Here is a 27,137-nt window from a genome sequence, read left to right on the forward strand (position 1 = left end):
TTTACTTTTTCAGGGTGCCCTGGATGGAAAACCCTCTCTCTCCCTTGGGCTATCCCTTCTGCTGCCTGCCAGCAGTGTTGTCCTGGAATCATTCTGTGTACATTTTGGTGTGGCAGCTACCTCCACTCCCTCCCCAACTTGCTTTGGACTTCATTAGCTAATTTTTCTGTTCTAATTATTTAGAGAAGCTTGAATGAGAAAGCAGTGTTAGCATTCCTTGTTTGTTTTCCTGGCACAGACAAATAAAAATCTGCACCTGGGCTTTTGGTGGTATTTCTTTGCTTCAATAACATTAAATGAAAAAATAGTCCGTAAGTGGAAAATTTTGAGTTGAGACCATCCACAGACAAGTGTGTCCCACTGATTTCTTTAGTGGTTTAAGGCCCAGGGGCTTCCTGCATTAGCACTGCTATTAATAAAGCATAGGAGCTGAACAAAACCACTCAGATCATCTTTTTACATTATTAGTCCTTGGAGAAAGAAGAGGTGCCCCTGACCTCAGCAGGGTGGTTTCTGACAAGCAGGCAGTGTCTGGCACAAACTTGGGTGATAGCAGGATGACACGGGCATGGTGGGGCTGATGCATTTTCCAGAAGTGTTCCTCTTTGAGCTGACTGCTTCTTGCTTTTATCACTGCAAAGAGCAATTCTGGCAAGAATCTGTTTTTGCTTGGAACAGTGTTAGTCCCTCTGGCTCTCCAGCTCCGAGGGCTACACAGAAAGGATGCTGGCTTTGCTGTGTGCTGGCTTTGCCGTGTTTGCAGGCACGGGGGTGCTCCAGCTCCAGATGTCGGGAAGCAGCGGGCTCAGACAGGCGCAGTGCATCTGCCACAGAGCTCAAGGCTTGCTCAGCTCTCCAGCACTCACGTGTCAGAATTCCCGAGGGCTGTGGCCTTAGCGCATAAAGGGACATTTACACCAAGCTCCGCATTTTGGAGGGGCGGACACAGCCACACCACCACACCCAAAATGCTCATTCATTGATGGCTCCAGCTTACACGGCCGGCAGCAGTACTGGTCCTCAGTGCTACAGTGGTAGCAGGCTGATCTCTCCCTGCTGCCATCATTTCTCCCTGTGGATCATCTTTTCCTTGTGCTGGGTCTGTAAAGCTCAGGAGTGGTTTGGCTAATCCCAGCCATAGTGCCTCTCCTACACAAACCAGCAGCTGGTCAAAAATGGTGCTCATTAATGCATTCCTGTAAAAATTCCGCCTCGGATCTTTGTTTTGTGGGTTAGGCTGGGGCAGGGTACAGGAAAAGGAATTTACAGGGAGGGAAGAGGGAGGAGAAAGGAGTCTGGATACCCCTGTATTCCACTGGGGAGTAAATAACAGCTGGAGAGAGGAAAAAGAGCTGCACCAAATCACTGCTGGTCTCCAGGTTACTGAAGCAGGGACACCAGGGGACTGCTGGGGTCAGGCAGCCTCTGTAAGTGCTGCAACGTCTGGCAGGAGTCAGAGAGGGGTGACCAGCTTTGGTGAGGGCTCTGTAAGGATGATCCCATCAGGGACTGGGGATTTGGAGCAATTCTCATGGTATTCATAGCTAGTCAGTAAAAGGGAAGGTTGCAAATACAAAAATACAGAACAAAACACTCTGCACAGTGTGGGAGGAGAAGCTGTGCAGGCATCGGCTCTGTAGCCTCAGGCCACCTTGGACAAATTTAGCCTGGTTAAAAGAGGGGGGAATAACGTGAATCACAAGATCCAATGTAATAGGAGAGACATGGAAAACTTGATGCAGCAGAACAGTGGAACAGGAAGACCCATCCATTGAGGCATTTGCTGTATTTCTGAAGATGGTCTGGCAAAATAAATGTTCTGCATGTTGGCTCATTGTACAATTTGATGTGGTTTTATAAAGATAAGCATTCCAACAGGTGTGGGAATGGACAGAGGTTGCAGCACTTTGGTCTTCTGTAGGGATACAGCCTTGCATGACAGTGAGGGGGCAGGGGACTCCAGATGCTGTGCACAGGCTGAGCTATAAATGTCTCAGCTTCTATTATGATTTAAGGGACACCATCAGTGTAAAGCCATCTTTTCCACATGACATTGCCTGGCATGTAAACTGCAGGCCACGGCAGGATTACTGCAGTAAACTCTTCTGTAGAAACTGCTTTCAATTGTCATGTGGGGTTTTTTTCTCAAGCTTTGCAGAATGTACTTTGAGAAAGAAAATGAGCGCAGTGAGAGGGAATTGGGATCATAAATCAACAGCATAAGAATGCAGCATTCCCTCTCCTAGCAGGAGGCAGAACAACCCTGGGGAGGAGCCCATACCCGAAACAAACACAGCAGATGCCTCCAGGGCTGCACCAATACAGTGCAAACACAGGGAAAATGCAGCTTGTCCCTTTTCTTTCACCAGCTGCCCACAGGGAGGGAGCCTGGCTGTGCTGCTCTGCTGGCTCCTGTCTCCTGGCAGGTGGGGAAGACAAGGCTGAGCTAAACGGGCCTCTGGGGTCACTGTGCCCTGAGAATGGTGAAACATTCGTCTCTGCAGTAAATGAATGAATGCAAATTGTCCCAGGGCTTCCCTGCCAATACAGCTCTGGTGGTGTGGGAGGAGAAAATCCTGTGGCACCAAGAACAGTTCAGCAAAAAGGACTTGGGGCCCTTCTTTACTGGAAACATACAGTGTCTGCATTTCTGTCAACAGAAAACCACACCAAACCCACAGTCCCCCATCTCTCCTGCCTCCCTTAAAAGCAATATGACCATCACAAAAGCTGCAGCCATAGACCTGGGTGTGGTGCTGCTCAAAGAGTTCCTGCCACTTTCTGAACACAGCTGTTCCCTCTGCTCCTGGCCTTGCAAGTGTACAGGATTTGCCTCATACTTCATTGGGCTCAATTCAGCCCTCACACAATTTTTTTCATTTTTTAGGAGAGTGGGATTAACCCTACAAGTATGGTCCTCACGTGCTCAAGGCTTTTAACAAGGCCCAGTTGCATTATTAGTGACTATCTCCTCCAAGTCCTGTTTCCCTGCTTTCACTGAAGTCCTGCTCATGCAACTTTTCCTGTGTTTTAATGATTGGTGAATCAGTGTTGTGCTGGCATCCAGCCTCCTCACCACAGTGCCCTCCAGAATTGGGCCTGGGCTTGGATGGGGAGCTGTTCTTTCCCGTGCCTGCCTTCCATCCCACCAGAGAGGTGGGAATTGGTTTGAACACCTGCCAAAACTGCCAACTCCCCGAGACAGAATGTGTACACCTGGATTACTAAATTCAATTTTCCCGGGACCACCCTGGACCAAGGCTCCCACCTCTCCTCCCAGCCACTGCCTGGAGCAGAACTGGCAAGGAAAGCATCTCAGCAGCCACTGTTTGCACGAGACAGAAAACGCCAGCAGGCCGAGGGCAAGGGTGTGCGCTGAAACCCACGGAGCAGGGCAGCTCCAGCTCTCTGCTCTGATCATATCATTCATTCCTCTCATTCCTCCTTTTCTCCCACACGCTGCATCAACCCCACACACCTTTTCCTCCACTTCTGGCTGGAGCCAAGGCCACTTCTCTTGGCCTCCTCCTATGCGCCACATCCCAGTCCTTCAAGTAGCACTTGGAAGCGATGTCCTATTCCCCTTTCCTTCCTGCAGGGCTGCTTGCCTGTACCCACATGCACTGCCTGGCTCAGCACAGCATCCCCAATGGACTTGAGAGCTGTGGCTGCTCCTGCCAGCACCCACTGTTGCAGCTGCCCACTGCAGAGCCTGGCCAGATGGGATTTATCCCCTGCAGTTCCCCCCGTGGGGAGCTTGCATGGCAGCTGCACTCCTGGCCATCCTGGAGCTCCTCAGTCAGTGCTGGGGATGTCGGTCCTTGTCCTTGGGAGTGGCCGGGAGCGTGCAGTGCCCCTGAGGTGCCCATTTGCAGTGAGACAAAGGTGGTAGAGACTTGGAAGCTGCATCTGCTGCTCTCTCCATGGGTTACTGCAGGATTGATCCTAAGAATCTGCCTTTTGTTTGTTACTGAGCCAGTAAGAGCCTCTTGCAAACACCCTGTTGGTTCCTTACCTGTTGAATTGAAGCCTCGCTCTGCCTGCCAACATAATTTTTCTGCCTCCAGCCAAATGCAAACCATTTTTTCATTGTTGTGCAGGCCCCAAATCTGTTGTCTCCAGCAGAAACAGCTTCCATTGACCAACCTCTTCCTAGGCCTGGTGCTGTGAAACTAAAATCCTAAAAGAGGTGTAACTGAGATGGTCCAAAGAGTGCCCAGCTGGGCAGTCCCTTTTTCCAAAGCTGCTAACTTATGGCAGCATTCCAAACAACGTCAATGATCTCCTTGAGTAAAAACGCTCTCAAACTACCTGGTTTTTTCCAGTAAGCACCATCTTCCTCCTGAGCACTCTGGCTTGGCAAAGGATTTGGTTACAGGAATGAGCTGCAGAGGGAGGAGGAGGGCATGGCTGCTGTTACGCCAGAAGAAACAATTATAGAATTGTTTAGGCTGTAGAGGACATCTAAAGTCACCAAGTCCAACCATTAACCCAGCACTGCCAGTCCACCACTAAACCATGTCCCCAGGTGCCACATCTTTTTAGGTATCTCCAGGGACAGTGGGTGACTTCCCTGGGCAGCCTGCTCCAGGGCTTGACAACCCTTTCCATGAAGAATTTTTTTTCCTAATATCCAGTGTAAACCTTTCCTGGTGCAACTCGAGACCATTTCCTCTTGTCCTCTCGCTTGTTACCTGGGAGAGGAGACCAACCCCCACCTGGCTGCAGCAGGGGAGTTCTGGAAAGTGATGATGGGATCTGGTGAGGGGGTGGGAATGCCCTTTGCTTCCTCTCAAGCTCCCGTGCTGCTCCCACCACACACCTGACCCTGCCTCGCTCCCTGCAGCCCCCGTGTCCCTCTGGCAGGACCTGCCACACGTCCCCCTGTCAGCAGCAGGTGTCTGGACCCTGTGACTGCTCAGCACTTGGAGGTGAGGTAAAGCACAGGGAGGTCAAGCAGCCACTGACAAGGAACAGCCCTGCTTCAACTCCTGCCGCCCTCCAGTTTTTAGAAACTTAGGGGAAAAAAACCCCAACGAATGTCTCTGCTTAGCAATCCATTTCATTCTCAGTTCCCTGGGCCTGAGGCTCCTCTGCTGGGACAGATGCTTGTGCTCTGCCGGCAGCTCTGCCTGGGGACAGGGCTTGTTTGCCCACAGCCACATTTTCTCACTCTGCAGCAAGCAGGGGGACTCTGCAGCCAGCCCTGGCCTTGGCACACTGCCCCGCTGCTCTCAGGGCACAGCCACCCCAGTTTCTCAGGTCAGAAATGCCCTGCTGCAGCCACGCACAGCTTCCACAAAGGAGGAGGTTGTTAATTCCCCACTTGTCCTGCAGGATCCAGCCTTACCTCTGGAGTATGTGAGCAGTGAGGGGTGATGCAGAGAGCAGGGAATTCCTGGAAGAGAAGGCTTTAACTCCACTGACTGCATGGGACACCTACCCGACTGCAAGAAGACTCAGGGAGCAGTAAGATACACAAAGAAATATCTGTGCCAGATATTTAGCTGGGTGTGCAGCAAGATCCAGGTTGCATTCCTGCACTGGCCAAAGCTGTAAAGTCCAGCTCTCCCTTACAGCCCTGAGCACTCACCTGTACTCTCACCTGAGATGAGCTCCAGCAGGAGTTTGTTTTGGGGGTCAGAGACCAGAGCCCCAAAGCCTCACATCGTACAACACTCACACCCAGACAGAGCCCGGCTTTCCTGTCGTGCCCAGTGGGGCATTGACACCTACACACCTTCCTTTCCTACCAGAGCTTGGATTTGGGAGCATTTGGGCCTTGCAGCCTTTGTGCACAGCTGGTTTAGCAAAGCCACAGCACCACCCTTCAAGACTAGAAAAGGATGACAGGACAAGGGCCCAGCCAAGCCCTTCCAGAGCCCAGGGAGGGAAGTGAGGTTCCAGGCTGGCTGGTGAGGTTGGTACCATCTGCTGGGCTCGCCGTCTCCAAGCAACTGGACGTGGTGCCTCAGACAAACTGCAGTGCTCTTCTCTCCCCTCTGCAGCTTGCGGCTCGCTTCCCTCCTCCTCCTTCTTTGTGGCTCTTCTCACACAGAAAGCCACTTGGACCTTCCCACCAGCAGCCCAAAAGCTGCCACCTTCCAGATAACAAATGGTGCCAGGAGCCTTGACACCGACTTTTAATTCCAACGCAGATGGCTGGCAGCTCGCTCGATAAAGACAAAGCACATCAGTGGAGCAGACTCTTGTTCTGCATTCAGCTCGGTGCTGCTTTGCTCTCGGATTAGCATTTTAAATCATCCCAAAGCGTTGGTGACCGACAGCTAAGTGGATTTGACCCTGGTTTGCAGATGGGTCTCAAAAAGTGTTTTCCCACAGAGTGACAGAATGATGCTCCCTGGAAGGTTGTGCAAGGACAGGCTCTTGATGCTAAGGTGTTTCATTACATCTTTTAGAAGGATGGTTGGAACACAATACGAAACTGCAACAGTCCCACAGGCAATGCTTGCAGGAGTTACAATGGGAGGGCAAGCTGGATAAACTGGACAGCTGCAGCCTCCGTGCAGAAGGGTGAATGCAATCCTCAGGTAAGGAGACAGACAGGTAGCAGCTACCACGTGCTCTCCAGTGCCTTCATTGATGCTGGGGAGAAAACTGTAGGGAACCTCTGGCTGCTTTTGGTACTGCAGCTTAAAGAGGGTGTTCAAAACAACTGTAGAGGAGATATAATTGGAAACATCACAAAGCTGTGAAGGAGCTGAAGATCCCCTTCCAGTCAGCTTAGCAGGAAGTTATGAGGTGCTCGAGTTCTGTTCATTTTGCTCTGACATTCAGAAAAGAGACCTGAGACTGCAGCTGAGAGTTCCCATGCAAAGACAGTGCATAAAGAGAGCCCACAACTTGCATTCCAGGTGAGGGAAGGTCACAAGAGGCAGGAGGTCCCAGTGCACGTCCATCCAGAGAAGTGCCCAAGGATCACTGACCACCACCCCAAATCACCAGGGATTGTGATGAACTCCCAGCAGAGGCAAGCTTTAAATGAATTAACTCACCCAGAGAGGCGCTGTAATTTTGGCAGCAATGCGTTTGCAGGTCCAAGTGGCCACCCTGAATGCCAGGGCCAGACTGGCCGAGGAGAGCAGTCCCAGTCTCAGCACGAGTTGGATGCATCCAGAATCCTGGTGACCTTGTGGGACAGACTTAAGTCCACTTAAGTGGACAGCAGCCTCCACTCAGTGTGTTGCTTCTGGGGCAGCCAGGCTGGGTGCCCACGTGGCCCTGTCACCCCCAGAGCTGCACAACCCAAGCTCCAAGGTGCTCAGGGAGCCGGGGCGTAGCGGCACCTGCTCCCAGGGGCACAGCTCCAGCAGCCAGGGGGGCCAGAACAGCCCCCAGACACACACTTGGCAATCAGGAGCGGATCAAAGGGATCCTGACTCAGCACTCACCGTGTGGACCCAGCAGGAGCCCCTTCCCACCCTGCTCCCACTTGTCCTGGAGGGCCTCCAGAGGGGAGGCTCCAGCCCGGTTTCATGGGAACACCCGCGGCTCGTGGCACACAAACAAAGCAAGAGGAGTCTCTTTGCAATATAAATTTGTTTTTATTGAAGCAGCAGTCACATGACCTCGCATCTAGCCTTTAGGATAGCGACAGAATGGATTCGGCCAGGTCAGCCAGCCCAAAAAAGGATTTTTATTTTTTTTTTCTTTTTTCTTTTTGCGCTAATAGACATGTCATGTTTAATACATACATTATCCAGTACCGGAAACCCAACTCAGAGATAGCTATGTGCTGATTTGCTGGAGGAACGGTCCACTGGACGTGGTCTCGACAAACTTTACAGATCACCACCAAATAACATTACTAATGGGATCCAATGATTTAAAAAAAAACAACCCAAACAACCATGAGTGCAGGATTCAAAGCCAGCAGTTTACACAGGTTCTTAAGTTTGTATCTATAGGTGGACGGTAAAGGAAGATTGGTTGGTTTCAATTTGAAATATTTATGTCCCAGGGTTCCTCTCTCCATCAAATCAAACGGTATCATAGACAAGCTGGCATCTCTTTAAAAATAGCATGGAATAACACAGCTCATTTAAGAAAACATGCTCATTTCTTGAGTTTTTTCTTTATTATTACAAAGATTCACGTCCACCTATTCTCGCAGAGTGGAAAGAGGCATGAGGGTGAGGAACAAGGGTCAGAGAAGGGAGAGAGGAGGAGGGAAGAATAGGGCAATTTTTTTGAAATAAAGACCACACACTTGGTATTTTTTAAATTTCATTTCCAGGCTAACCTACTTTTTATTTAATGCAAATTACAGTACCAGTTAACTATTTCCGAACCGAGTCACACAGAACAAAACGTATTTACAAGGGGAATGGGGCGGGGGAAATAATAAAACATTAAGCATACTTTCCACAAAAAAAGTTTATATTTAAAATGAAAAAAAAATCAGTCACAGAGGCATTCAAGTAGTAATAATGTTATACAGGTTTTGCTTTTCCTTTAAATCAAGACAGATTTGCACAAGTGTATGCAATAGTTTGTATACAACCCACAGTCCTTAATATATATATATTTAGATTTCTGTTTTTAAGATGGAAGTGGTCACGCTAATTGGTGTGTACAGGCCCAAGTGATCCATCAGCAACACATTAATGAACGCAAATTTTACAGGCAAGCAAATTATATATATATAAATATATTTTATATATATATATTAAAAATAAATTGAGAAAGACCAACACAAGGAAGCTACTTTTCTCGAGCTAACCCCTTAGGTACTGTTTTCCTTTCCTGTCGTTTTGCCATTATTGCAGTGTTGCAAAACGAAGCCAACTACGACCAGAACCGGCCGAGAGCCCCGTGGAAATCAGCTGCCACCCCAGGGGTACCCGCTGGCAGTCTCCGGAAGGCAGAGCCCGGACCGAATACCCTACTGTGCTTTTCCTCATCGGCTTTTCCTTTTTCTCCGCGGTTGCTGAGGTTCCTAGTACAGGAGTACGAGTCTGACAGGCTGCTTGACTTCTGCTTTTCCAAGTACTGAAAACTGGGGGGGAATTTTAGGTTGCAAGTCGTAGGCACCTGCCATTATTTTAGGTAAAGCTTGGCTTCGAAATAAGGGGACAGAGTGTTCAGGGGTCTTCTACCAGTCAATTTTCTTTTGCAGGTAATTTTTTTTCTTTTTCCCTAGCAAGGTAGATAAGTTTAATAGTAAAGAACACCAGTGTCCTGATGGAGCGTCCATCGGGGGAGACAGACTGCGATCCAGCCCGGCCCAGGGACCCACTACGGCAGGGCGGATGTAAAGGACACATCAAGAGCACACTGGGTTAAAAAAGAAGCCCAAAAGAGTGTAAAAGAAGAGAAGGACAGCTCTGAGCAGATACTGTCGCCAACAGCTTGGCATCACTGACCTTCGTGTCACCAGAAAGAAAGTGCAGCCTCTGCTTCACTGGAATGAACACGAGATGCTTCGAAATAAAACAGCAACCTTTGGTTTGGTAAAGAGTTACGTGTTTTCCCATTCAAGACAATCTTATGTGGAATACTAACAAGGTAGTAAAACACAAGCAAACTAGTTTTAGAAACAAGGCCTTCGTGCTGGGCACAAGAAATCAAGAGTCATGTTAAACTTATCTCAAGAAAACAAAAGTGACTTCGGGGAAGGATGTGGGGGAAAAAAACAGGGAGAAGAAAGGGAACAAAGTCCTCCCGGCAGAAAAAACCACCGCAGCAGTCTCCTACAGCGATGCCCCCGCTCCCACCGCAGCCCAAGGGCTGGAGCACAGCAACCCTGCAGGATGTGGGGATTTCCCTCCCTGGGGGCCCTTTCCGCTGCCCCCGGCACAGCCGCAGGGAGGGTGGGAGACACGAGCAAAATCTAAGCGGGCTGCTAGGGCAAGGGTCCGAATGAAACCAGCTGCTGCTAGCGGGAGGAGGAGGGCAGCGTGGGCACCTTGGAGACTCCCAGAACAAAGCCGCGGCTCCAGTGAAGTGAATGACGGTGGAGACGGTTTCTTTTCGTTCCGCTACTGATCAGGGTTATCACCGAAACCTTACAGCACTCAAAGAGTTAGAAAGCGGGGTGGGGAGGGGGGAGCAAAGATGCGGGTTTGGGGTAGGAGACATTGTTAATAAAGAAGGAGGAGAAAAAAATAAAAGGGAAATAAAATTCAAAAAATCATGGAAGCGAAGGCACTCCAAACTATATAGATACACTATACATCGCTAGAGTTATTGTTACAATAATACAGGCCGGTACCTACTGTACAGAGTTAAAACTATATGGCTTTAAAAAGCTCGTCTACATTTTGTCTGATTATTAAACAGAATCACTGCCCTGAACGGTAACTTTTTGCTCATTAATAACAGTTCCTGGGTCCACATATTTACATACAAAACAATAAAACTCAAAATTCAAAAACAATCAAAAATAATAATGTACAAGCTTGAATTTGGTGAGGAGCTTTGTTTTTTGTTGTTATTTTTCTGTGTTTTTTCTTTTTTTTTTTTTTCTTATTTACAAAAAAAGGTTGTCCAAAGACCTGGATCTAACTTGTATAAAAGAGTGTGTGATCCTGCTATGATCCTTGAAAACAGAAATAAAACCAGAGGGGCACCCCGACCCTCCCCCCAGCCTAACACACACACGAGACACACACAGACGCCGGCACAGCCACAAAACCAGAGAGAAACGCTCTGACTCCCCTCCACCAGTCTTTAACAAAAAAAATGAAAAAGAAAAGCCACATGTCCTGGCACAAGCAGCATTTTTTCTTCGATATATGTTTATTACTTTTTTTTTTTTAAAGACTCTGTAATTTACTGCCTCCAAATAACAGCGCCCGTGGCCAATGCTTCAGCAGTCTTGTCTATACAGCAGATCCATACCCTGCCACTGTCCTACTTTTTGAGTCTCCTGCATGAATTTGGATCACTGGGTCAACCAAGCCCCTTCACTTACCTTTCAGGACACTGACTAGCCGAGCGCACGCATTAAGACGCTCTTCAGCCCTTTCTATTAAGTTGCAGGTAAGGATTTGGAAAGCCTTGTTTCTCAACGTGGGTGTGCTTTCCTTTGCAGCCAGCCAGAATGCAAAAAAGCTTTAAAACTTCTTTTTTTTTTTTTTTTGTGTGTGCCCAACAGCAAATCGCTGAGGGGTATAACTTGAGGGTTTATTGGTTTCATGGTAGGTGGTCACTCACCTCTTCAATCAGCCTCTGCGTCCCCAAACCCACCGCGTGCCAGGCAGGAGGGAGAGGGCAGAGCTTTTATCAGTTCTGGGGCTGCTAAGAGACAGTTTCCAAAAAATCCCACGTCAACAGCATAAAAGGTACAAGAAGAAACACACCGAGCTCGTGACCAAGCCCCTGCCGCCCCTGCGGCGGCCGAGCTTCCAAAGCCGCTACTGCCGGTTCCCCCCGGGCCACACGAGGTTCCGCGTGTTCCCGAAAAGCAACTGCTTGCCTTAGAGATCCGCAGGTCGAGGAACGGCTCGGTAAGCACCAAAGGTGACTACAGTTTCTCTGAAGAAGGATAAGGCTGGAGCGGACACCAACCGCAAGCCTACCACAAGATCAGGTCTCCGAAATTCTCGATGCCGCGCCGGGGCTGCATCCGGCCGCTCACCTGACCCATTCGCAAGGAATATTGCTTTGACTTCAGGAAGAGAGACGTGGATGCTCGCACCGCACGCCGTCGCAGGGAGGAAACCTGGACCCTGAACTGATGGACTAGAACAAGCATTCACCTCACGCTTCAGTCAGACTGATTCAAGATCGTCGACAAAATAAAAAAAGCAGTATTGTATCTATGTATACATGTATATATTTATATAATATATATACACACACACTCATATAGAGCCAGCTTTCCTACAAGTCAGCAGGTACAAATTACCATCAAGAGCATTCGGATGTGTATTTTAACATTCTACCAATGTAAAGACATAATGGCGACGTGGCAACACGCATCAATAAATAGAGATCAAAAAAAAAAGAAAAAGCAAGAGGTTAAAAAAGATGAAAATTAAATACAGATTCTACCTGTGGATTTAAAATCAGAACTATCAGAGAATTGTGGCATCCTGCAAGTTAAAACTGCAGTTAAAAAAAAAGTATTACAAAATAAACCAGTAGCCTGTTACAGTTCACATTATAAACCCTGGTGTCCTTTTCCTGTATGCACCTTAGGAAAGGGAAAAGTCTGTTCAAATCAAGAGCCAAGGAGGGGTGGGGTGAGAAAAAAACCCAACCAAACACACTTTCACAGTGACCACTTCCCAAAAAGTCCCTTAACATCCATCCACCAGCTGGGCCCCTGCCCCTGCCGAGGATTTTGTTCGTCCGCTCTTCTCTGCTGAAGCTGGGAGCCGGCCCGAGACACGGAAAGCAGGAGCTGGGCAAAGGGGATGCCTCGGCAGAGCCGACTGCTGCTGTCCGTGCATGTGTGTGTATTATATTATATATCACCCACTCGGGCAAGACTTTCCCCACATGAAGCTGCAGATTTCCTCATCACTAGCACTGATTTTTAAAATGAAAGGCTTCCGCTAGCGGTTCAAGCCTTAGACACATGGCAAACCCTCCCCCCAACCCCATGGCAAACTATTTTCCTACCACGTCGCCCGCTCCCGGTGCTGAGCCAGGGCAGTTCTTCAGATAACCTGGGAAATGGATTTGCTGACAAGAAACGCTGAGCTCTGTTGAATGACCCCTGCTAAGCTCCCGACCAAATTCAAGCTGTGCACTACATCAAAGTCCGAAACTTCACTTAAAAAGAAAATAAAAAAAGAGGGTAAAAAAAAAAAAGAGAACTTCAGCAGAGAATGAGGTTTGGGATTTGTTTGTTTCGTTTTTTTCCTTCTTTCTGTTGTGGGAGGGGGTATGAGGCAAGAGTCCTGGTTCTGAAGTACACAACAGCAAACTTCCAACATGAAGAGATTGTCGAGGGGAGACATTGGTGTATTGTATTGCTCCGCTTTCCCTCCTCCCCCCACCTAGTCCCCTGCCCCGGACACCCTGCAGAGTGAGAATACAATGAAACTGGTTTGTATTTATAGATATTTTACAAGGTTAAATAAGAACAACAATAATAATAATAAAAAATTGAACACTAAAATGAACAGGTTGGTTGGTTTGTTGTTTTGTTGGATTTTTTTTTCCTCTTTTTAATTTTCTTTCCAAATGTGACCAGTGTTGCTGAGCAAGACTCAAATTACTGGTGATTTTTCCTGTGCAGCTGGCTGCTTGGTACTGGTTCAGGTGGAGTTGGAGGCTGATGCTGTAGCTACACTATTGGTCTGAACTCGTTCTCCTGCGTTAACATCTGCAAACAACAGACGAGAAGGGGAGAGAGAAAAAACAACCAGCATTACCTCCAAAACAGAGACACATTGGAAACAACAGCTGTGACATTCTCCACAAGGGGAAACCCACAACTCCCGCCAAGAAGGTGTTTGGTTAGGATGACTGCCCTGACTTTAGGACATGTAGATGGAACAACGCAATCTGGGGAAAGATGGAAGGTGGTCTTTAAGCAGGGAAAAAGCATCCTGGAGTGCTGAGGGCTGGGCTCCAGCAGGTTCTGCAGTCTGTAACACTGGCTGTGCAGTGCGAAGTCATCTGTGTTACATCCCGTAACTGCAGGACAAGGCACAGTGGCATTGCCAAAGCCAACACCAGTGTCTGTGGTCACTATGAGGTTTCACATTGGTGAATATGAAACTTTCACGTTGTTAGTTAGTCCTTCTTATAATAAGTCTGCCTGTTAGTTGTGTGAATGAGTGCAGACAAGGAATGTGACAAGCCCGCTCCCCTGGCAGAAACAGTGGTGTGCCAATGTGCAATTCATGCACTTGTTGCCTGAGAAAGTCTTTCAAGTCTGCTGCTGTTGCTCAACCCAAGCTGGATCTGCCACCCTCTGAACTGCTGAAGCAGATTAACATCAGGGTCTGAAGCCAGTAATGAGGTTTATGCAAGCACATGATATGTTAGAGGATTGGATCTCTTCAGTAAATGCCTCCAACACCTTTCAGGGAGGGGCAGTGCTTGACAGAGAGACAAGTCACAGGATCAAGGGCATGTGTCAAAGTGCATTTCAAGAAAATGGAGGGTTTGCAAAGAAATATCAAAAGGAAATTAATTGTAACTGTGGTTTCATAGGCTGCATGCATCAGGTATTTCCTCTAAAAAAATATTCTTAGTATTAGAAGAATAGGTAGGGGGAAAAAATGCACCAATTTCACTTGGAACCATTCTATATAGTATCAAATTAGCCAAGTCATAAAGACTATAAGATACTTATAGGTAAGTGGCTAAACACCTAAATGTGTAAAATACAGGATGGGCAAAAGGTATTAAATGAGGTTTTCTCCAAGAGACTGTCATGCATTTCACCCACCACTTAATTTACTAAGATTAACTGCAAAGCTATTGGTACTGCAACAGGAAAAAACATCAGAAAGACTTATTACCTTGGTACAGAAGAGGGCAGACTGAGCAAACAGTGTATTTGAAAAGACACATGGAAAGGGTTTATAAAAAGAATGAACAGATTTGGTGACCTCAGCCTGAAGGGCTGCAATACCAGACATGACAAAACACAACAGTGGGCACTGGGTGTGTGCAGTCACATTTCTCCATCACAGGCAATGCTCTACAGTCACCTGTTAGCAAACCCCCTCCTCTTCAGCCACACTTACCTGACCACTGCCATGAACAACGCCAATGAACTGAATCATGGACTGCTTTGGGGAAGGGACCTTAAAGAACATCCAGTTCCAACTTCCCTGCCAAGGCCAGGGATACCTCCCATTAGAGCAGGTTTCCCAAAGCCCCATCCATCCTGGCCTTGAACAGTTCCAGGGGCAGCCATAGCTTTTCTGGGCAACCTATGCCAGTGCCTCACCAGTCTCACAGTAAAAAATTTATTCCTCATCTAAATCTACCCTCTTTCAGTGTGAACCCGTTTCCCCTTGTCCTAACACTTGATGGCCTTGTGAAAAGACCCTTTCTGGCTCTCTTGTAGGCCCCCTTTAGGTCCTGGAAGTTTGCTACATGGTTTTCCCAGAGCCTTCTCTTCTCTGGGCTGAACAGCCACAACTCTCTCAAGGGAGAGGTGCTCCAGGCCCTGATAATCTAATCACCTTCCTCTGGACTTGCTCCAGCAGGTTCACATCCTGATGCTGGTGGCCACAGAGCTGGGCACAGCCCTTCAGGTGGGGGGTCACAGACCAGAGCCAAGGGGCAGAATCACCTCTCCTGACCTGCTGCCCAAGCTACTTTTGATGCAGCCCAGGATACATTGGGCTTTCTGGGCTAGAAGTGCACATTGTCAACTTATGTCCAACCTCTCATCAACCAACACCCCCAAATCCTCCTCCTCCTCATGGCTGCTCTCAATCCATTCTCTGCCCAGCCTGTATTTGTGCCTGGGGTGCCCTGACCAAGGGGCAGGACCTTGCTCTTGGTCCTGTTGAACTCCGTGAGTTTTGCACAGGCGCTCCTCAAGCCTTCCAAGGTCCCTCTGGATGGCATCCCTTCCCTCCAGTCTGCCAACATGCCGGCTAGAAATGGGCAGCACTTGCTGAGTCACAAATTAAATAACACCAACAACAGCGACAAAAATAGGAAATCAAACAATCAGCAGCATCCAGAAACACAACTGACAAGTGGGAAGAGAGGGTGATGCCTATTTGAAAAGGAAATGCTGCAAGGAATGTGTGGGAAGAAAGACAAATCGTCCTGTGGGCAGAGGATGCCAAATGACTGCCCTGGGAGTTTCTGATTCCCTTTCATCTCACCCCAAATTAATTGCATCCCCTCCTTTACAAAGGAATGACCACCATGACAAAAAAAAAAGCTCACAACTAAAGCATCAAGGCAGCACGACGGCAGTACCTGTGTTACATGGGAAGGTGGTCTTGCAGGAGACAGATGCCTTCCTACGTGGAGAATTTCCCTGAAGGAGCAATTCCCAAATCCCATATGCATGCAGACCAAAAATGACCACAGAAAACAGCAGTGACCCAGCTAGCCAGATAATAGTTTCTACACTTTAAACTCTCACTATGCCTGCTCTAGATTAATTTTCAAGTATGGATAAACTGCAGTTAATGCACTGTGGCAGTGCCTGATGCAAGCAGTCCAGCTGGATTCTATACTGTTGGCAGAGGATTTCTCTGTATGTGTACAAAAAGTGCTCATATTTCATTTGTTGAAATGAAATGTGTCTTTTGATCTCAATTTCCTGAAGACAGTAGAGGCTGAAATTGTTATCATGACATTGCTACTACACAGAGATAAAGAAAAATAAAGAGGAGGGGATAGAGCTACTTCATGTAACATAGGCTCCTTTTCTGTCATCACCGTAACACTGAGAAATATATACGCCACATGTTAAAATAAATCAGGTGATGCAGGTCAAGAATATTTTCTTGGGGCTTTTCACAACAATATATACATATATACAGAAGTCCCCTCTGGCTGAGACAGAGGGCAGAGCATGCTCAAGGCTGCCCTGGTTCCTAGCCTGCAAGAAAATGCAGTATTTTAACATGTCAGCTCATTTGTTGACTCTGTTTCAACAGAATATTTGAGGAACAAAGAGGGGCTTATTCCAGCATAGCTTTGCTGAAGCACCAGAAAAAGAGCACAACTGGAGTACAAGGTTCTCTGCACATGCATTTCTCACCATGAAAAATCTGTATTTGGGCCTAATAGAAGGAAATCTAGGCCCTCAGCAATGCTGAGAGGACAGAAAAGCCCTGCTGGGGAGCACAGCTAGGAGCTGGCACGCAGCTTTGTGGCACAGGACAGACGAGTGCCCAGCTCAAGGTCAGGGCAGCCTTGTTGTCCTGGACCACTGCCTGACACCTCTGCCTGTGCAGGCAAAGAAGTGTCACCAGGGCTTAAGTGCTAGCTGCTTCCAAAAGTTCTTTCAAACACAGGGCAAAAGCTTCTCTCATCATTATAGAGAACTTCTTCCAACTCAGCTTTTCCCTCTAAGGAGTGCCTCAGCTTTCTTGGAGGGTACGTGACACTCCTTAAAAACCTCCTGAAAGGGAAAGACAGGGCTACAGTTCAGAGAGTGACAGAGATGCCAGCTCAGACTGGGAAAGCCCATTAGCACTGCTGACAGCATTAGCTGGGTGCATTTGTGATGCTGACAGGCTGTGCTGCTCATCTGCAAAGATACAGAAACAAAGCTACCACCAGCCTGGGAATCCTCACAGGACAGCCGAAGAGACAAGGGGAAGGAGGAGGATAGCCTGGTTTTCATATTGTGCCTGCCTATGGATGTAGAAATACAGACTCTGAGCAAACCTGGTAAAATGTTTTACTTCTCTTGTCATGGATTCATCCCTGTTCTGAGCTTGTAGAACTCTGAGAGAATTGCTTGCCCATCTTCTCCTGGTTAAGGAATTCAAGTTTTTCAAAATTCCTTCAATTTGAAAACCACAAATGCACTAAATCTTATTTCATGGAGCACTGTGGTGTTTTTTAACTATGACACACTGGTAGGTAACACCAGCTCTAATCTGTTTTGTTGCTGAAAGTTCAGACACACCATTGCATTTGGGATTACATGGGATCAACACAGCGGGATGCCTAAGACGATGACCCCAGAATCCCTGCTGGCACAACTTCCCTGCAGATGGCAATTACACTCTTCCCATCTTAATGCTGACTAACAGAAAGGTAACTACTACTGCTGCCTGATCCAGGAAGAAAAACATAGTCACACAAGCAGATATGCATTGCATTCAGCTTGGTCTGCACCATCCCCTCTCAGATGCTGTGGCTGCACAGTTATTAAACCATCCTCTTCCTCCTCTAGCCAGCCCCAGGAATACGACTGCATTGGCACTCTTCATCAATGGCCAGCATACTTCACAGAAAGCTAGCACATCATTTCAAGCAGGGGCCAACAAATCTCATCCTTTTTCCCCTCCACTTTGCTTTAGACATGCTACTATGTCAGAGTTTCTCATAAATGTTTAGGAGAATTTACTAATGTCAGAGCAGCAAGGCTACATAGTCCCACTACAAAGCCAGGTTCCATTACTAGAGCAAGTACAGCTTTTTGCCTCAAGAGAAGAGGAAATTGCCAATAAATGTGGGTTTTTAACACTGCTTGCTAGAGAGAGGCACAAGTTATGCACTAGTAATGTGAATTACAGTTACATATTTGCTCTTCCCTTTATTGCTTTGAGAGCTACATTTTGCTGTATCATCGTCACTCAGAAAAGCAGTTTCTGAACATGTACTGCTTGCTCACACAAATGATTTGCAGAGAAGTCTCCTGCCTATCAGGATGCCCTGGTTAGGTAGGAGACTTGATCCCACAGTGCTTTAGCAGTAACTGAGGAACTTAACATTTACTGCTCTGGGAGGTGTAGGGGGTATAGAGAAAGAAGGGACTCCTTGTATGAAAATCTCTTGCTAAGTGTAGCATCAGCATGCAAAGCAGAACAGATTAAAAGAACCTCAACAGGACCTAGTCCTAAACATCCTAACTCTGATGACATTCCCACGGCCTGCTGTGAGAAACCCACGTCAGTAAGAAACAACCAACTGCAGAAATCCAAAGCTGTGCAATACTAAACTTAATTTCACAATTTCTTTCCAATCAGCTAGGATATAATTTTTGGTTTTGAACCACAAATAGGAGGACATATCCCAACTCAGTGCAGTGCTTGCAGACAGAAGCTTTAAAAATGTTGACATCAATAATATGGAACGGGTTGGAGCTTTTGGAATTTTTTTTTTAATACTTCACATTTAGGACTTGGACTAACGCATTTTCTTCCTATACAAGCCCTTGAAAAGTGCCAAGTGAAAACAGATTTTTTAACCCCATTAATTCCTCAAGGCTTGTGTCTTGGTGGAGAGAACTCCATAAAGTGCATGAAAGGGATATTAGGTGAAACAATATATTTCACAAAGGCTTAAAATAATTTTCCATGTTTGTATTTTGTACTTTAATCACTTTTACTACTTTATCTGTTTTCTCACTTGTTGTTGAGCAACAGATGCACGTAAGAGGCAAACAGAGAACATGACTATTTGCAAAATACTGCCAAGTGTATGAAACAAACACAGCAAATTTGAAAATAGCAGTTTTGCTTTGTCCTAAATTCAGAGTACATAAATGGTACAAGTTGTGCCTTGAATCTACTGCTACTACAATTTCAGAGAGAAATCTTATCTTTCAAACCTGAGTGCATCTGTCCCAGAATATGAAAATTCCCTCTGTACAGCACTGTCTGGACCAAGTGCATCCAGTATCAGGTAACTGTCCAGCACATCAGCCAGCAAATGCTTTCCTGCACATTTCAAGAGCAGCTTTTGAAGCAGGCCTCCTGCTCATCAGCTATCCTATGCTAAGGAAGTGTCCTGTACTGCAAAAGGGCTGACAAGCCCTTGTGGGCTGGGGCTGATGTGCATGCAGGACATGTGGCAGCACACCTGTTTTGCAGCCTGCCTTTGGTTGCCCAAGCCCCAAGAAAGCCTCTGGTGTGCTGAATCAGGGCTGACTCAGAGGAAGAATGCCATATACTGAATCACCTCTGCCACATCCTGCAGCACCTGGGAGTTTCTTTGGGAGTCTCCCAACTGGTATTACCAGGCGTTAAAACTTTCACTGGAAACAGAATACAATATGAAGTGGCTAAAGGCCAACAGTGAGCTTTTAAAAGGTTTCTGACAGAAATCTGAGAGAGCAGAAGGCAATTAAAAAATTCACTCAGTGCTGGCCAAAACCCAAAAATATCTGCCTTGTGCCTGAAGATGACACAAGCAAACTCAGTAAGGAAGCAACTGCAACTACTAAGATGAGGCAGTGAGCATGCTGACTGAACTCCCTAACTAGACTTTTAGATGTCAATGCCCTTAGGGAAAAATTCTCATCATCCACACTACATGGAGGCCACATGCTCTGAGCTAGCTGCTTCTTTTCTTTCTAGTCATCACAACTCATTCACCAACTCAGTGTTAATTTCAGGATGGCTGAGAGCAGAGACATGAGGTGCAAACCAATCATGAGAAGGACCAACGAGTTAAGCAATCAAATGCAAGTTTGAGTGCCTTGGTTGAGATTTGTGTTGGTGATCACAGGTAGCACACAAATGACCATCTACCAAGACCAAGGTTCAAGTGATACTAGAACAATCCCTTCCTCCCTGTTCACTTTGTGGGCTGAGGTGGCTTGTGGGCCTCAGCAGAGGGAAGGTGCCTGGGCAGCAGGAGGGAGGATGGGGAGGGAGGCAGGCAGTTGCATGTTCTCACCTGAGGCCGCTGTAGCATTTGTAGGGGTTGAAGCAGCTGCTTGGTTCCGGGCATGAGCAGGGATGAGGATCGAAGCCAAAGATGGGTTACTTGACAGTTCTGGAGGGGAGGTGGAACAAACAGTTAGCTCATCATCCACAAAGTGCTCCACATGCAGGATCAGCTCCTAGGGTTTCCCCCTGTAATGGCACCTCAGGTGAAACACATGCCCTTACAGCCCAAGGTCACATTACATTTTCTTCTTTGCCAACCAGCGAGAGGAAAACACAGCAATATTTAGCAAGGCAGTCTCCAGAGCAAGACTGCCAAAACTACAGAGTGGTGCAAAGGAGTAATTTCCTAGAGAAAGACAGTGGCTTGGGAGTGAGCAAAGAACCAGCCAAGCCTGTACCTTGTCAATGGCCTGATAATGCTGCTTCCTTCTGAGCACTGGAGAAGGATCCCCTTCTTCACAAGCCCACCTGCAATCAGTCCCAGGGAGAAGGCTGATAACAGTGGTGCTGCTTTGGGCACTGGTTCAGCAAGCAAGCAGCTGCAACAGTTGCTCCAAGAGCTTCAGGGATTAGTTCTTTGGCTCACTCAAGCATCATTTTTTCTCAAGGACCCAGGAACCCAAGACCAATCTCTCACAGCAGTCTCCTTGAGCGAGGCCAAGAAGAGGTAACGTATCCTTTAGAAGGACAGGGAAAGGCAAAGGGAATTGGTCAGCTGGGCAATTTCAATGGACAACAAAATGATGCAATCATTCTGTCTGAAGACATTAACCAGGGAAAAAATAGTCATGTCTTTTTAGGCTCCAAATCTAATATAGCTTCAGTGTGTATCAGAATGAGAAATAGGCATCTTACAGCCTCAACTGTGGGAGGATTAAGGGCAACACATTGCCAACAAATGACAATCTTCTGGCACCCTTTCAAGAGAATCTAGTGCCTCACAGAAGGTGGGACTGAGCTGAGACAAGACAGGTCCTGTTTGTTTCAGAAACAGGAGTGACTGGCTGTCTCCTGAGAAAGCAACATCCGGTAAAAAGGATGTGAACAGTCACCTCACGGAAGGAGACTGCTGACTTTTGGAGCTCCAGGAGGTCATCTGGAGGAGAAATGAGAACAGGAGAATAGACAGCTTTTTACGCAAGACCTCCAGATAGCACAGGCTGTACAGAAGCCCAGCCAAATCGTGGCATAGGTTCAGTGAGGTGCTTTTGGACAGTCTCAAATTATTTGGGCTCATTTTTAAGAGGCTATTGCTATTCTTTAATGCTAGCTTTAAACTCAGGGCTTAAAGGGACAGCAGTCCACTTGCCTTTTTTTTTTTTCTTCTCTGCTGTTACATTAAGTTTCATTACTGCTGGGAGGGCAGGGCAAGAGGCAGAAGACTCCCCTGATTACAAGCCTCTTATTACTACACATTTTAAGATGGTGTTTCAGCACTTATGAATGCAAGCAGGTTGCTACACTACCTGCAACCCATCTAATCTATCTTGTAATATTCCGTTCAGGTCTAAGCAGACCTAGCTAGTCCTTTTAGAAAGCCTCAGTACTCACAGCACTTGTACAAATACAAAATCTTCAATTCAAGTGGGTGTAATTCAGAATTCATATATTCATAATGTCATGCAAAATTTGTGAATCTCCACTTTAAATGGAAAAATAAACTGAAGAAACATGAATCCTTATGTGTCAAAGTGGAACACCAGCTATAAACCTATACCTCAATACTATCTTGAGCATTAGCTGCTTTGTGCTAGAAAATGTTGCTCCCTTAGTATTTTTTTTCTGAATCTGTTTCTCAAACCTTTTATTACTGGGAACCTACTCTTTACGTTGCTCTTTTGAAAGTTTCAATCACCCCTGCAATATTTTCTGCTCATTACTGAAAACAACAGGGGGCTGTGATCCAAACAAAAGCAGAACTAAAACAAGGAAACCCCATGACACTTGTTACCTTCCGGTGCTGCATGGTGCCTCGAGGTGCAGCTATAGACTGTCAGTGTTGCTGTAGCCCAAGAACCAGGTGATCAGACAGAACACCAGGCCTGCAAGGCCACTTTGACCCCTTTTCATTCCTCCTCCATCTGATGTTGCCAGAACATCTCCTTTTGTATTGTGGCAATAATAATGGCTTTTTGTTGTGTTTAATGCAAGTGCAACTATTTCTCTGAAGCTACCTTAAGGAACTTTCGTAAAGACTAGAAGACTGATCCTGTTCCCTTCTCAAACCTCACACTATCTTTCTTGATATGAATTTTCTTAAATTCAGCAAACTCTGAAAGTCTTGAACTTAAGAGGAGCAGCCAATTCAGAGGAGATATAAACAAAGTAAAGTAGACTCTTTTGGTTGAAGTTTAATTGGGGCTTTGCTTGAGAACTTGTTTGAATTTTTGCTAAAATGTATTTTTGCACCTATCCCATCTCTAAGGATGAGACATGGCAATACTGAGGAGAAAGATTCACCTGTGATTATCTGCAGTCTGCAAAATACTGCAAATCTTTGTCCTTGGTGATTTCCCCCATAGTATTTGGGCAGGGTGTTCAACTGTAGCCTGGTTATGGAAACCAAATGTGCAACTCAAGGCTGGATAAATGATAACCAATACAGCTGCAAGAAGTTATTGTGGTCAAGGCAATCCAGACAAAAGTTTTCAGTATCATGATGTGAACAGAGCAGCTATCACAATTCATTTATGAGACCCAACTCCCACCCACATCGCCTGGGAGAACACCCTTGGCTTTCTGCTGATCAAATCATACCATTTGCAGCCACTTAAGATCTCCAAGAAGGAGCAGGAATGAAAATGTCCAGTTTTACTGAAAGACCAGATCACCTTCATTCCCCAAACACAAGAAAATGCCTGGTATTGAGAAACAGTGCAGTGTTCTTTTTCAGTATTATTTTACTTGATATATCAACACTCCCAAGAATTCCCTGGAAAAATTATTCTTCTACCATGTTGGTTTTTTTTTGTCACAACAACAAACTTTCCATTATATCTACACATAAACATATATCTATTATCTATCTATATCTATTTTAAATTTATATCTAAATTTTAAAAAAAGGGGTCACAGGCTAGGGTCATTAAAATATAAACAAAAATCCCAATGCACTCCCCCTTAAATAAAAAAGCAATTTATCTTTGAGAATCATGATAACCATTCCTAAAAGTGCTGAATCACTGAAAGAATTTTACAGTCTTCAGTGGCCAACATGGAGTGACATTAGCCTTTGTGACGTAGCACAATTGCTGACATGTTACAAGTAGTTCAGGAAAATAGCAGTCATTTCACAGACTATTTGAAAATGTGGCTTCTAAGAGAAAAATTGCTTTTTGTCTTGCAGATCTAAAAGCCTAACTGAATTGCAGCTCTGGGCTAGTAGAGATACTTCCTTAGCCAAAAGAACTTTTTCAAAACCCAATTAGCATACAATGCTAATTTAAACAAACTAAGAGAAACTTACAGGCAAGACATTACAAATGACCAGACAATGGTCTCTTCAACAGATTTATTCTCTAAGATAAACACCCACATGCCCCACAACTACAGCTGGCTGCCAAAGACCATGATCTTGATCTTCCATATACCCTCACTGCTCTTTTTCTGGACTCTATCTGAACAGCATCAGTGCCCAGGTCAGCAGATTTGGTATGATGTTTGATTTCTTTTTGAAAATCAGTCCAATGCCTTAATGGTCATATTTATCTTGTTATTTCTAACAGCTTTGCCTTCAAGCCCTCTGCAGTCACCTCCTACTTCATGGGTTTCAGACAACTGGATACAGCCAAATCAAACACTTCTAGAACTTAATATTGCCTGTTGAAAACAAATTCTATTTAAAACAAAATTGTCTTTCATTACTTTTTAAATTAGCACAGATGACTTAACATGACTCATTATCCATCTAATGATCTGTTTCCCAGTTGGGATTTCTGCTCTGGAGCAGCCAGTTTGATGGAACCTTGCACAGTAAAGATCACAGAACAAGGACCGAACAGTAGTCATAGGAGGACCAAAAGCTTCTTGTACATCTTGAGTTCATTTAAAAATAACTCTGGTTTTTGGGGTTTTTTTTGAGTTTGACTGGTCACCTGCTCTGACAGAGCTTGTTTGGAAATGCATTACTGATCAGCCTGTATCCTGCCTTCCCCTTATACATGGTAAACTGGCACCTGTAGATGAAAGAAATTTGCTTTTTTTTATCTTTAGGAAATTGCTCCACACAAACTGTTTTCTCTTACCATTCCTAGGAGTCATTTTGTGAGCGAGAGCACATGAGCTCCTTAGAATGGCAAAAGAGGAGCTTTAAACTTGCTTGAGCATTAGGGTAGCTTATCCAGCAGCTTCTACACTATCTGAGGGAACCAGGGACACACTCCCAGTACATATATATCTGTTTTTCCCCTAAGAAAAACATTTTGAATTGACTCACTATAGAGCTTTCCAACCCTTTAAAAACCTTGTTTTCATGCAGTAGGTAAGTTCAATCTTAATATCATAATGAAACAATTAATCAATCTTCAAAAAAAACCAGGGGTGAAGCTGTATTTAAGATACTGGCATCAAAACTATTTTAGCTACTGAAGATGGCCTTAGAGGGGCAAAACAAAAGGCATCCCAGGAGTACAAGGAAGCACTTGTAACATAACTACTGAATTTCTAATAACAGATACAGAAATCAGCACAGAGGACAGTGATCTGGAAGCACAAGCTATTTGTGCTACACTTGACCACTTTAATGTGTTTATGATTCATAAATGGCCTTTTTTTTAATAAAAAGGCTCCACAAGTGGAAGGAGAGAGCTGTTTCACATTTTGGCAGAGGGGCATGGCATGCACTAAAGAATTTGAAAAATGACATTGATGCTAAATGGGCCAAAAGGTGTTTTCTAAATTTTCAACAGAAAATGCATACAGAACTATTCTTGCTCAAAGGGTGAGAGTTGGCAGCTAATCACTTAAAGAAAAATAACAGAAAAAGTGCTCAAAAATTAATTACAAACATATTTGTATGCCATACTTCTCACATGTTCTGTCTTGGCAGGCAAAACTATTCTGGGGAGTAATATCAGTTTTGCATTTCTGACTTCTGTAGAAAAAAAATAGATGAATGGTTTTAAAATCTGATACTAGCCTAGCTTCAAATAAGAAAGTTAGTTGTACATTTATTTTTACAGTTTCTAAATGACTGAGTCAGTGTAATGCCAGATGAACTGTACAGCATATAAAATCTGAACAGTAAAGCATCTGCATTTATCTTGCATCTAGAACCAAAATGGGCAGCAACACCACAAAACTCCCTGCCAAACCTAACACGCATTATTACTTGGCTACTGTGTTTCAGGTAAGCAGCAGGACCATCTCCAAATAATATTCTAACCTGCATGGTCCACTGACTGTGATATTTCACACAAAGCCATCAGCCCAGCTGCAGACCCTGACCTATCCATATTCATACTCTGCAGACACATGCTGTAAGCATGTAATCCCTCCTGATGCAATCCAGTAACAACCACCCTCAGGACCTCAGCACAACTGAACTGGAGGAACCAAGACTCTGAAAATCCTGTAACTTCAAGACTCTCTCATCTCCTTTTGAAAAGGACAGCTGGTTATGCAACTACTTAATAAACTTAGTACTACTCAGAGATTTTTACTTCCAAGGGAATAACATCTGCACTACAACCAACGTTTATCCCACTGCTTCCTCCTACAGAAGGGATCCTTCAATGCTCTCAGGCTACCTTGAGTGGTGAAATTGAAGAGTGCAGGTTTATCTCGCCCGTTTGGTAACTTGACGTTTGGGTCCCGTAGTTCATCGAAGAAAGAGTGCGCGCAGGCCTCCAGGGGAGTCAGGCGGGCCGTGGGGGTGTACTCCAGCAGGCGGCTACATAGCGCAATCGCTTCGGGGGGAGTGCGGGGCCGGAAGACCTGCGGGGACAACAAGGAAACAAGCAAGGAGAAACACGTTGTCTGGCATCTAGGTCTCATCTCTTTGTTGACCAGAAGCAAGTCAGAGCAATTAAACCTCTCATTGCCCAGCAAGCTGGAACAAACTTGCGGTTTGTGCTAATCAAAGTCCTGCAGTAAGTGTGGGAAAATCCATTCCTGGGGTTGAGAAAGGGTTAATTGCAACGCCTTGCACTAGAGTGAAGGTGCAATGCCAGCAAGAGACTTCATGAGAGCGCACTCAGAAAAACAACTTTGAGAATGAAGGGGAAACTCATTCAAAAATCATGACAAACACACACAGGTGCTACCAGCCATGCATATGGGGTGGAGTGAAGGTGGGGAAGGAGGTTCAAAATGAGCAGGATTCACTGAATGTAAAAATATAATACAGCCCCGCTACGGTTCTGGGTTGGGGTTCTTCTGGCTAGCGAAAGAAGTCTTACTAACACGGACTGTTGCAGGCAGGCAGGTCAGACTGTTGCTATGGAGGCTGCTGTTCAGCTTTTGGAGAACAACAAGGAAAGCACGGGTGGGGTGCAGGAAATGTCTAGCTCCAATTTGCAAGTTACTCCTTCTGTGACCTTATTCTGGCAAGCTACTCCTGTAAGTTTATAGGGATAATTCCTGCACATTTGGTATTTATAAGGACAGCTGAAAACTGTGTCAAAAAACCCCAACTATTTTAGTCTAACAGATTTTCACTTTGAGTGATTACAAAAAGCAGTTCTGTGCTGCAGCTTTGTTTTAAGCCTCTAAGAATCATTCTATTGACTGCTAACCACAGTCTCCATACTCCTTTCTCATTCCATTATAAGCAAAATAGGAGTTAATCATGTACATGACCTGGATGGCCTCCTCAAGCACTTGTCTCTTGCTATGCTGCACATAAAATGCAGTCTGGGGTAAAGGGAGTAGGGTGGGCGCAAG

The 27,137-nt window shown here is 45.8% G+C and overlaps 2 protein-coding genes across 7 annotated transcripts in view; one reads left to right on the plus strand and one right to left on the minus strand.

The window, feature by feature from the left end:
- CFAP91 (cilia and flagella associated protein 91) overlaps positions 1–11,085 on the plus strand; it is a 41,421-nt gene extending 30,336 nt beyond the window's left edge. For all 5 annotated transcript variants that reach the window (XM_064410269.1, XM_064410271.1, XM_064410267.1 and 2 more), the window contains one exon: positions 14–11,085. The gene's annotated coding sequence lies outside the window, so the exon portion shown is untranslated. The remainder of the gene's footprint in view (positions 1–13) is intronic.
- The window catches only part of GSK3B (glycogen synthase kinase 3 beta), a 149,412-nt gene continuing 129,816 nt past the window's right edge, over positions 7,542–27,137 (minus strand). For both annotated transcript variants that reach the window (XM_064410275.1, XM_064410274.1), the window contains 3 exons: positions 26,003–26,189; positions 20,263–20,361; positions 7,542–13,300 (listed from right to left, as the gene is read on the minus strand). In XM_064410275.1, coding sequence (XP_064266345.1) covers positions 13,233–13,300; positions 20,263–20,361; positions 26,003–26,189 — 354 coding nt within the window. In that variant the 3' untranslated portion in view covers positions 7,542–13,232. The remainder of the gene's footprint in view (positions 13,301–20,262; positions 20,362–26,002; positions 26,190–27,137) is intronic.

Source organism: Passer domesticus, chromosome 2, assembly GCF_036417665.1.
Source record: "Passer domesticus isolate bPasDom1 chromosome 2, bPasDom1.hap1, whole genome shotgun sequence".
In the NCBI taxonomy this organism is placed as follows: Eukaryota; Metazoa; Chordata; class Aves; order Passeriformes; family Passeridae; genus Passer; species Passer domesticus.